We start from the raw sequence: 12,825 nt of genomic DNA, 5'->3' as shown, positions 1-12,825 counted from the left end.
ACATCCCATCCTAGATTTGCATTAACAGCACACAGATTTCTTTTTATGATGCACAGGATGTCATTTTTACAGTTATACCCTGATTGCAAAAGCACACTTTTAACATCATAGATCATACATCATGTGCTATCGGTAACGCAATCGGTAGCGTTCCTCTGAACCCAGCTCGGTGTTGGAGCTCGGTTCAGCGGCCTTTTTACGCTCTCAACACCAACACCGACACTGAACACTGAACTTGAAATCACCCAATGAGTGTACTAAAAATATCTATTAGACTCACCCAACTCCATAGAGAGGTATTACTTGTGATCATCTTCCACGAACGACAAACCTGAGAACATCTACTGATGTCAACAAGATCAAGGTAGCCAAAGATCTGATGGATAACAACAATATAACTGTCATCGCATCAACTGTCTTCTGTCAACCAGGGCTATGTCTTACAAACAGTTGTGATAGATCCAACCAACCAAAACTATGGAAAGCCAGCAACGGTCAACCTCAACGTATAATCTGCATGTTTGTTCAGAACGATTTCTAAGTAATATGTGTATTCATACATTCATTGATTCTTGGAAATTCACTGTGCTTCTCTTTGTTCGCAAAGGACATTTTGCAAAGATCCTGTAGATTAAATTACGACATTGATGGATTTCTGTATAGTTGAGGTTAATCGGATCAATCACAACGCTTTGCGAGACAGGACCCAGAAGTATACTATGGCCCGTATTCTGAGGTCGGGTTTAACTTAAATTCAGGTTTAAAGTTGTGGTTTAAGTATGGATAGCCAATTGGTACATAAATCACCAACAGTACAGATATCATATTTCAGCTCATTTGACTCTCAAATCAGTCATAATTGTCTAGAAAGTACAAATAGATGATTGTCTTCACCATTGAAGAATCAGGAGGGAGCACAGTAAATATATGAAACAAACAACTTAATAAAAATTTTGACACTTTTGGCTTCCCATAATTTTAGAACAGAGTTAGACCATGGTCTAAGTTAAACCTGACTTCAGAATACGGGCCTATAAGTTTAATAATCACTTTGAACATAAGCACGATATAGAATGTTCGTTTGGGTTTAACGATTATACGACCAGTTAGGAGTCTAGGACTTAGGATACTTGAGAACTTTAACTCATAAGATCTAACAAATGTTGGCTTTCCAAATTTTTTTTTAAATCTGACAGGCTTCATGACAGATTAACATGTGCAAGTAAAAAAGCCTTTCCAAATTTCTGCATGATTCTATTTTCCAACGATTTGTGGCTTTTCTGTCCCTTTAAGACATGGCTAGAGTATACTATGGGAATAGACTGATCTAATACATGATACTGAAAAAGAAAACAAGAGCTCAGGAAAGCTAGGGTGGTGTTTCATAAAGCTGTTCGTAAAGTTACGCACAACTTTACGCACAACTTTACGCACGACTGGAACCTGTTCTTAGGCACTATATCAGTTACATAGGACTGTATCATTTAGCACAAGGATCACCGGTCGTGCGTTAAGTCATTCGTGACTTATGAACAGCTTTATGAAATGGGCCCCTGGTTTGTAAAAGTATGGTCCCTCATGGCAGATATCATCTAACTTCAAGAAAAAAAAAAACCCTTGGTACTTACCTTGATGGCTACTCTTCTTGGCAATAATGAGATGTCATCTCTAGCTTCTCCTCTAGGACCCAGTGTGTCCTCCTCTCCATCCAATTCACCCCTCTCTAACCTCTGTTCAAAGGAACACAAACCAGTATATCATATATATATATATATATATATATATAAATATACATTTGATATATATGCATACATCCTACGAAAGGGCGAAGTCTATGAATGGGTTTATTCCTTCTTAATTCACATGTAGACGTAAAGACGAAGGTAGAGGGCGTTAAGGCGCATAACGAACATTGAAAAAAGACAAAAAAAATTGCCTTAAACACAGATGTAGAGAAAAATATATGTCGAAAGTAGTGAGCTGTAAGTGGGTAATATAGTGCTTTCCTTAGGGGAAAAATATTCCGTTTGTCCTCTCTTTGAATAAAATGACAATATGTTAGTAAAGGATTCAAGAAACAAAAAGTGCCAGTCCAAACTCCAATATGGCAGCCATTTTAGGCTGGCTGCATTATCACATTATCAGGTTATTGCAAGGAAATTGCAAAATAAACCCCTAGGCTGACTTTACACAAAGAGTTATTGTTATGAAACACCCAAATTGCTACAGTAAGCAAATATTCACAAATTTGGGTTTGAGAACCTTAACTGCAGCCATTCCAAGATGGCTACGAGAAGAGAGGGAAAGGGCTTAACTTGCATGCATGTATGCTGAAGCACAAGAATTGGGCAGGACGAGCTTAACAAGTCGACGATTGTAAGCATACCTCAAAATATTCTTTAGTCCGTCTGGATTCCTGCATGACATTGTGCCAGGCTTCAAACACAAGTCGAGACAAAGAAACATTGTACGCATGCTGGATGATATTGAAGGCCTCTGCAAGAAAACAAAAACATGAAACAAACATACCATTATTAAAACTACTACTTGAAACTAAACATTTGAAAGTGATTTTATTTGTGCAGTGGACATATCCCCAAGAACATTGTTTAATACTTCTGTCAGCAAAATTATTAGTATTCATTATTCATTATATTCTACTACAAAAATAAAATATATGGAATATATATTACATGCTATGGGGAAGCTGCTTGCATATGACTGAATGAACAAACACATCTGAATAGCAAGAGAATGACAGGAGAAGGAGGAATGTCAAAAGGAAATGGATAACAACAGAAGCGTCAACAATGTAAACAAAGCTGAAATAAATATCAAAGCTGGAACTGTGAAATAACTTAACTATAAAATAACATTCCAACACCAGTGTATCATCAGGGTGTATTTCACCTCTATTATGATTAAAACACTCACTCTCTTGTCTCTGCATTCTAAAGTGATGCCAGTCAGACCAGATCTTGAAGTGAACCCGCTGCTTTCTCAAGAAATAGTAATCAGCAGCCTCCTTCATCTTCCGAGCCAGCCATTCACGCTTTGCCTTCTTTCGGAGGTGATACTTGAACCAGGCGCTATATAAAACATGTAGGATATCATCAGTTGGCATTCATTCACACTGCTTGGAAAAGACAATTCAATAAAAGACCATACCATGTACTCAAGTACCCTTTTTTACCCATATAGTGGTATATTTTGTTTTTATTAAAAACAATCAAAATTTTTTAAACTTTTATTTTTTAGAGATCATGTAGTGAATCGAGCCTTACCAGTGATATCTTCAATCAACTGACATTCATAGGAGTCCAAAACACAGCTACCACTGTTTTACATGAACCTTTTTGCAACCTTCATGTTGGCTGACAAAAAGTGGCACCTGTGTATTAAGCAATGCAATTAAAACCCTGTGGCTTGATACTATGAATAAAAACAAATATACATGCACGTGCTATAAACAGGGTGCGAAAGGGGCTTAAGCAAAATTGTAGAATTTAATACATTTTTTTCCTTTATGAAATGTTTTGTTGACATTTTGAGCTTTATGATTATTTAATTTTTCTATATTTATTCAAATGTTCCGTTGTTGTTGGTTGCTGGGGTGGACCTACTTTTCAAATTAGGACATTCACATTAAAGAGAAATTCCAGTAGTTGCAGTAAACACTGATTTCATGAGAAAGTCTGTAAAACAAGGCTTAATTGTCAGGATATCATCGAGGATCTAGATCTGGTACATTTACAATAACTGAACTTTGTGAAATCTTGAAATCTACACTGTAAAATGTTCACACCGAAGATCCCCAACACAGATAAGTGCACGTGGGACAGTGTATAATTATTGCTTTGAATGTCCGGCCCGACGCTCTACCCAAATCCTGTGCTTATTTGCTGATTTCTCAGCAATTACAAAATTTCTTCCAGAATCCTTTGGCACATTTTATTTATACAAACAGACACTTTGGTGGTCATTTCATTGGATTCTGTACGAACTCATTTTGATATCGTTACCAAAACTGGCATTTACCTTTGACCACTCTGCCACCAGGTATTAACACCTCAACCACTCTCTCCCTTTACAGAATCACTCTTAATAGAGATCAAGATCATTAGACTCCTTCCTAATCATGTACATCAAATGTAAGAATCTTGTAATATCATAAACAACTATTAATTACTTACTTGAATGTCATGGTGACCAATCTATTGTTATAACACTGGTAGGCCTTCTGATATAACTCAGGGTGTGGCTACAATCAGAAAAAAAATTAAGAAGAATGCGTTAACAACCAAACATTGAACTATACAGTGCCTCCCAGAGAAAAAGGAAACTGCAATCAGTTTATATTTTTGCCATCATGATATTAAACTTGCTTCATATTGATGTCCATCAATGAAAAGATATGCATCCTCTCATTCATTTGAAGCCCATCTCAGCGTTCATAATGCATATATTTTTTTTTTTTTTTTTTTTTTTTGATTGGAGTGGGTCGCACCTCATTTTTCCTGTACTATTTGGTCTTGTTTATTAGTGATTCATAAGTCTTTCCTGCACAATTTTTGGAACATAGCATACTTTGGATTTACGGATACACCTCGGAGCAGAATTATGTGAGTTTGTGTTGAACTTTTCGTGTATATTACCTTTTAAATTTTGTACATCATTACGCACTATCGTCATTTCTCAACGGACTTGTCTTACATACATTCACACATAGCTAGAGCTTCATGTTGTGAAACGATACGTGGATGTGAACCGTGCTGACAAATCGCATGTTGATTACGTAACAGTCATAAATATTCACGATGTATTGTCACGGACAGTTCGGGTTGCTCTCCATAGTGACCCTGTTGCTACTTACCGGGTCTGTGTTGCTTCTTACTAATACCACCTATGATTCCGATTATGATGTAAAAAACTCTGAACAAACGAACATTCGGAAAATAAAATATCTGAAATGTCCGGTATCGTATTACAGTACATATAATTCATGTTCAACGTTCAACATATGCATACTTTGCCATGGCGATGTCGAGAAAAACCCAGGTCCTCGTTCCCACTCCAATAACCCACCCCAATCTGACTCACAACAGGGTACATCAACAAATCGTCCAATTACCCAAATCTCCTCTGTTATATTTAACGCTCGAAGTTTAAGGAATAAGATGAATGAATTCAATTCATTTTATGAGACGTCATCCCCAGATATTATAGGAATAACCGAAACCTGGTTCTCAGATATGGACACAACGGTTGATGTCCATTTTCCCGATCACGTAACGTTCCGTCGAGACCGATCAGGAACCAGGGGTGGAGGTGTACTACTCGCTGTCAAACCTAACTTGATACCAAAACGCCTCCCGCAATTGGAAAACGCCAATATTGAGATGGTGTGTGTCGATTTTGCCTGTAAACCCAACATCAAATGGCTTATCTGCGTACTGTATCGCCCGCCATCAGCAACTGTTGAGTTCTGGGATCACCTACAACAAGCAGTCGACGACATTCAGTCTATCTCTGCTAACTATCAAGGGATCATTCTTACTGGAGACTTTAACACCAACTGGGCCGATCAGGAGCTCCCCATAGTTCATCAGCTAGACTCCATCATGTCATCGATGGATCTTACCCAGCTAGTAGAAGATATCACTCGACGTTCGTCCCAAGACCCTTCTAGAGGAACTATCATCGATTTACTTTTCACAACTTCTCCCTATTATATTGATAATGTTCAAACCATGTCTAACCCAGTTTCCAGTGATCATGACGCAGTTTCCTTCGAAATAAAGTTTAAGAAGCTTCGATCTCCTAAAAATATTATTAGGGAATTCCTACGGTATGATAAAACTGATGTTGAACATTACAATAATCTAATTACTTACGCCCCTTGGGAATTGTTTTTCGACGAAACTGATATAGATAAGACATGGGAAGGGTTTCATGATTTGTTTGATGCTATATCACGTGATTGCATTCCAAGGAAAGTGGGTCGTGCCAAACAACGTAGCCCATGGATTACGGTCGAAGTTCGGAAGTTGGCCTCTGAAAAAAGTAAAGCTTTCAAAAAAGCAAAGAAATCAGGCTTAGACACTCATTGGGAACTGTATAGACAACTACGGAATCGCATTAAAATTATTACCAGTAGATTATACCATTCCTATATAAATCGCTTATTTTCTGATGAATCTGATAATAGGAAGAGATTTTTCTCATTTGTTAGGGCCAGAAAAAGAGTCAAGATCCTCTAACAATCAATGATAATAACATAATATTGTATGAGTCTGATAAGATCGCGGAGTTGTTTGGTCGATATTTCAATTCTGTTTTCACACCCTATTCTGATGCACCAATAGAAACCCCCCAATTAGAGGAAAATCCACTTGCTACTTACTTACATACTATTGAAATCAAAGAAATAGATGTGCTTAATGTGGTAAAGGGTTTGAAGAAGGAAAAATCTCCAGGTCCAGACAAAATCACTCCAATGATGTTGAAATTGGGTTCTACTACTATTACACCTGTATTATGTAAGATATTTCACCTCTCGCTCTCTCATGGTAGATTGCCTATGTCTTGGAAACGTGCCAATATATCCCGTGTTCAAATCCGGGGATAAGGCTCTGGTACAAAACTACAGACCTATTGCCCTTACTTCGGTTGTATGTAAAGTACTGGAACGTATCATAACAAATCGTATTCAAACACATATCAATGACTATTGTCTACTTAACCCTAACCAACATGGTTTTGTGAAAGGCCGCTCTTGTGTGACTCAGTTAATGAATATTACAAACAAATGGTTGAATGTTCTTGATACCTCTCCCACACCAAAACTTGACATTATCTTTTTCGACTTCGCAAAAGCTTTCGATATAATGCCACATGACGTGTTGATGAAAAAGCTCTCTTCACAATTCTTCATTACTGGCAGTGTCTGGAATTGGATTTTTTCCTTCCTTCATGGTAGGGAACAAAGAGTAATTTATAGGGGTTCGACCTCTTGCTGGTTGCCCATAACTTCTGGTGTACCGCAAGGCAGTGTTTTAGGGCCGTGTCTCTTTAACTTGTTTATAAATGACCTTCTCTCCCAAACCATATCACCATGTGCACTTTTTGCTGACGATACGTTATTATATAGACCAATATTTACACCCTCTGATAGTTGTCAGTTGCAAAACGATATCGATAATATTCATTCATGGTGTATGAACAATAGAATGCGCATTAATTCATCCAAATCTAAAGTTCTACGGATAACATGGGCAAAGAACCCTGGAGTACCTTACTATACTTATGACAATATTGTTCTAGAATCAGTTCAGCAATACAAGTATCTAGGAATAATGCTTAATAATAAGTTACAATGGAATACCCACGTTGAACACATTGTTAAGAAAGCAAATCGTATGCTCGGGTTTGTATTGTCAGTCTCTAAGTCCTTGACAGCATCTTCCATATTCTCATTGTTCAAAACAATTGTTCTTCCGATTCTTGAGTACGGTCAACCAGCTTGGCACTTGCATACGAAATATCTATCCCAAAAGGTCGAAAATGTTCAGAGACGAGCCACCCGCATAATACTTAAACAAAGAAGGCAAGAAATGTCATATCATGACAGATTACTAAAACTCAACTGGCAAACATTGGAATCAAGGAGGAAATTTTCATTACTAATTTATGTTGTCAAGGCTTTGTATGGTATTGTACGTTGTGATGCAGTTAGATGTTCCATTGTCATTAACAGTAGGCACTTGGAGGTCGTGAAGTTCAACCACCTCCGAGCGCGAACAAATCGACTTCACCTTTCAGCCATCAATTCTTTTCCCCGTTACTGGGATGAATTGCCGGCAAGTTTGCGCTCTGGGGTGGTTGTAAACTCACTTATTTTATGGACAAATGAACTAAGGAAAAATTTCATGCCTAATGAATGACCATAAGTTCCCTTGCATGAGTTCATTATTTCTTTATTTAAACAGCTAATTTCGATATTCTAAGTTAAGATGAAGTGTTATTAAGTAGACCTATGTTATTTTATTCTATTATAATTGATCTTAAACATTTTTGTTCATACCCACTCTTTTATCCGCTTCTGTTTTATGTAAGCACCCACTGGATAGGGTCAAATGGTCTTTATTGACTACAGTAATTAAGTTAACTTTATTTGACCCTGGCAGTCCAGTGGGTGCTCAATCTATACTCTGTTATGTTTATAATGTGTATACACTGTACCAATTTCTTTCAATTTTCATTGCCGAAATAAATAATAATAATAATATATGACTGAGTTAGAATAATGGGAAATTGTACATCAAATTTCCATTTGCACGAGCAAGTTACTATTTTGTGAGCTTTTCTGGCTCTTACTGCTATCTATTCGGAAAAAGTTCATATTTCTTATATCCATTTACAATTCTTTCATATGAGACCTAATGCATAAAATATGATTGCGGCTGGTTATGATTGGGTTGTTTGCACAACTTTCCATTGTTCCGAGTCATGAGAGTACTGTGAACATTGAGATGGGCTTGAAATGAAAGAGTGAAAGCATATCTTTTCATTGATGAACATCTCATGATGCAAACTTATTATTATGATTGCAAAAATATTCTCTGAATTACAGTTTCATTTTTTTTCTGGGACACGCTGTAGAACGTTCCCACAGACATGTTGAAGGACAAACAAAATAAAATGCGCATTAAACCATGTTGAATCATGTGTTCGTCTAATGCACAAGTTTCTCATTATTAAACCTTTCAGTGTGACATAATCTGAAACCAAAACTTTTAATTTAAGTTTAAAATTGTTTCTGATTCATAATGGGGGAAGGATTTAAACCATCGACTCTGTTGAAAATATTTCGAAGTTCAAATATAGCATATTGCTGTATTGCTGAAAGACGCAATGTACACCTGAAAACACGGTTAATGTTTCTTGTTACTAATTGCTTTTTAAAGAATTACTGATAATCTAAAATATAAAATTTACTTGCTAACAAAATATGATTAACATCCTTAAAGTGTTGCAACTCTAGGCTGCAGTACTTAGAAAAAAAATGCCCTTAAAGTTGGGTTAAAGATTACAAAATAAATCCTAACAGAATAAAAACAAAAGAAAAGAAGACGAACAAACAAGTGGAATGCCTCTAGCTGTCTTGCCTGCATTACGTGATTCAAAATAGCAGTGCTGTTTTTAAAAAGAACTACAATGAGTTATTTGACAAAAACATACTTAGTTTGTTGACCTCAAATTGCCTTTGACCATCACTTGGAAATTTATTACTCATTTGTTATCATTTGCAATATCAAATTACCACCTCATATAATATTTTTTTTCAAACATTTCTTGAACAATGAACGAAATATAAATTCTTTATTAAAGTTAATTATCTAAAGTGACATTTGACCTTGACCAAGTAATCTGAAATCAACTGCAGATACCGGTACTAGATAGATATTACTATAAGGCAGGGTTTAATGCATTAGGGACTTTGTTTAAATATCTTGTATCTTGAAAATTCGAAATCATAAATCTTCATATTTTTTATATTACTACCACAACATAGTCAAAGTTCATTGAACCTAAATGACCTTTGACAATGATCATGTGACCTGACTATCACAGAAAAAATAAATCAGTGATACTTTATCACTTTTGTTTCAAAGTTTTACAAAATAGGTCATTATATTTAAAGGTTATGATAACATTTCAAAAACTTAACCTTGGATAAGATTTTAATGTGACAGCGCCTCCATTGTCAAAAGCAGTACATATCTCACATTTATGCAGGTGAGATAAAACTGATCACAAGTAACTGTACATATGATGTATATTAAAAATAGGCATGCACTCCACTATTAGAAAAGAAAACTACTCCAAGGTGTTGGAAATTATTCATATCCTTGTAAGGTATGTTTTACAGTAAATTATTTTTCAGCGTGACTCAGATTTCAGAAAGTTATTTTACATTTAGCTGGCTGTAACATGTCAGAACTTAAACATCAAATACTGAATGATAAGATATCAATTCATAAATAGAGCTCAATGCTTACTGCTAAAGAACCAAGTAACTACATATTTATGATAACCAAATCATATAAACTTCAACCATTGCAATTTCAATTCAAAACATAACAATATTAGTGATTCAAACTTTTAAACTCAAAGAAAGCACAAACAAAACGTCAATTGATGAGTATAAGCTCAAAATAAATAATTTACGCAATAGGCTATATACGCCAGAAAGCTTCATATAGACCCCATTCCATTCACAGTACACTTTCTAAAAATAGTTTAGTGGAAACGGGTTCAGGAAGATCGCTTTGTTAGCATTCCCAGCTGATCATCCGAAAGTAGCTTTCAGTGGTTTCAAAGCGGTCTTGTTGTTACAGGAATGCTCTCAACAATTGGGGTAACATCAACATCTCTCATGTCATATTTGAAACCGCAGCGTAAATATTCTACACTTAGTGTGTGGAAAAGCGCGTCAAACATGTGCGTAGATCGCTTCCCGAAGAACGGTTGTGTCCTCACCTAAGCTTATAAACCACTTTAGCCAGTTTAACAAGGTAAAGCAGTCTTGAAAACCACATCGCTAGATGGTTTTCCAAACTGGTTTGGAAGATGGCTCCCAAGACTGCTTCAAGTGTTCCCATTACATGTTAAACTAGTATTTTCCACTAAACAGGGGGGCGTTTCATGAAAGGACTTGTCAGACGTTTTATCCGACAAGTCCCATTTTAACCGACAGTTACCATAGGAACAGTGCCTCTCAGCCAATCAAAATCATAGAAAGATGTCAGATCTGACAACTTGTCGGATGAAAATATTGATGAAACGCTCCCCTGGTTTCCACTAAAATAGTTTTAGGAACGTGATGAGAGCGGGGTCACACATTACTGAGCATTCATCACAAATATAAGGTGGCTCATTTTTCAGCCAGGTAAGCTTTCATGCAGCCGATGCAGGTGCATTTTCATGGGGAAGTGCAAGTGTGAAACTTCACACCAATCGTTAGTTTTAATCAATGTGCAAATAACTCAATCCATTGGCAAAAATGTGCATCATTTGTATTTTATGAAAATTAAATGCAGGAGATAATCACAGAACTCCTAGTCAATGTTGTAGGGAAATAAGGATGATTTCATAAAAAGAAGGGGGGGGGGGAGAAATAGTTTTTAACACGAGGATTGTGCAGTAAAATCATCAAGAAAAACAAGAAAATCATATCAAAACAAGAGGTCAGAATGGCTACCAAATACAGAATGGTTCTTCCTTTCATGTCCATCATCTACATCAATTGTATGTTAATGTACATCAATCAATGCCAGATATTTGGCCAGATCTTGCCACTTTGTACAGCATTGCTATTGCAGCCATCTAGGCCCTATTGCATAAAAGTTATTATTATGGTGATTTTACCATTGGATGGTAGCTACCATGGTGGACGCTGATCAACAGCCAATCAAAATCAAGGATTCCATGCAAGTTACTATTGCATGGAAAAGTTAACATAATGGTAACTTTTATGCAACGGGGACCAGGTCACTTTGAGGTTAGAACAATGGGGGGGGGGGGGGAGGTGACATGGTTTGTGGAAAGCCACAATCACAATCGATCCTGTTTATGCTACATGTATGTAATGTGTGTCATTAATGGGTGTCAATAACAGTGGAAAACCTGCATTGTATACATTTTGTAATTACCATTTGATCACAAAAATAACCAAAAATGCAACAAGACCAGAACAAATAAACTCATCACAAACTAATGATACTTACCATCCATTCCCACGGCTAGCAAAGTAAAATTCAATGAATAGGCCTACATTAATATCACAATCACTTATTTCATGTCTACATCAATATAATGATCAATTACTGAATTCATGAAGTTAAAGATTAATGATCTAAATAAATCATAATTCCTGATCATAAGAAAATGCTCCCCCCCCAAAAAAAGAATAAGTACCTGCAAGATAACCTCCCCCCCTCTATGGTAAGCTTAGATAGATTAAACATCTTGTATTCAACCATATAGTGAAGGGTTTCCTTTCAGTGTAAACTTCCAACAAACTGATTAAGCTGCCAGATAAGTGTATATCTTTATATGGGCCTATTCTCTGGTTCAATATTTATGTTTCATTTAAAGGGATTGACTTCTTCCACAAGCTTAAATAATTAAAGGACAAGTCCACCTCCACAAAAAATTGATTTGAGTAAAAAAAGAAAAATCCAATGAGCATATAACTGAAAATTTCATCAAAATCGGATGTAAAATAAGAAAGTTATGTCTTAGTTTTACTTATTTCACAAAACAATTATATGCACATCATGGTTGGTATGAAAATGAGGAGACTGATGACGCCATCCACTATTTTTTGTTTGTACTTCATTATATGAAATATGAAACATTCTAAATTTCTCCTCATTGTCAAGTGAAGCAAAGATAAATTCCACCCTCAACATGTAGAATAAGCATTATTTTAATACTATATGGCTATTCAAGTTGGCCCTTGTTTTCAAATCTGTTAAAAATGAAATATTGTATAATTCAAACAATAAAAAAAAAAGAAATAGTGAGTGCGGGACATCATTGACTGTCTCATTTGCATGTCACTGAGTTGTACATATTTCTGTTCAGTGAGAAATAAGCGAAACTTTAAAATGTCATAAAGTTCTTATTTTACATCCGATTTTGATGAAATTTTCAGCATTATGCAAGTTTGATTTTTCTCTATTTATTCAAAGCAACATTTTTCTGGGCTGGACTTGACCTTCAATAATTTGATGAATTGTTATGTATACACTTTTAGTA

General features: G+C 36.0%; 1 protein-coding gene across 1 annotated transcript in view; it reads right to left on the bottom strand.

The window, feature by feature from the left end:
- Positions 1–12,825, bottom strand: part of LOC121415314 (dynein regulatory complex subunit 6-like) — a 33,578-nt gene that overhangs the window by 15,318 nt on the left and 5,435 nt on the right. Inside the window, exons 5-10 of the mRNA XM_041608493.1 lie at positions 11,790–11,804; positions 4,194–4,261; positions 2,935–3,089; positions 2,387–2,496; positions 1,629–1,730; positions 281–376 (exon numbers count right to left, since the gene is read on the bottom strand). Of these exons, the coding sequence (XP_041464427.1) occupies positions 281–376; positions 1,629–1,730; positions 2,387–2,496; positions 2,935–3,089; positions 4,194–4,261; positions 11,790–11,804 (546 nt within the window). The remainder of the gene's footprint in view (positions 1–280; positions 377–1,628; positions 1,731–2,386; positions 2,497–2,934; positions 3,090–4,193; positions 4,262–11,789; positions 11,805–12,825) is intronic.

Source organism: Lytechinus variegatus, chromosome 5 (genome assembly GCF_018143015.1).
Source record: "Lytechinus variegatus isolate NC3 chromosome 5, Lvar_3.0, whole genome shotgun sequence".
Taxonomy (NCBI): Eukaryota; Metazoa; Echinodermata; class Echinoidea; order Temnopleuroida; family Toxopneustidae; genus Lytechinus; species Lytechinus variegatus.
Note: the sequence above shows the minus strand (reverse complement) of the source record. Positions and strands in the feature narration are given on the sequence as shown.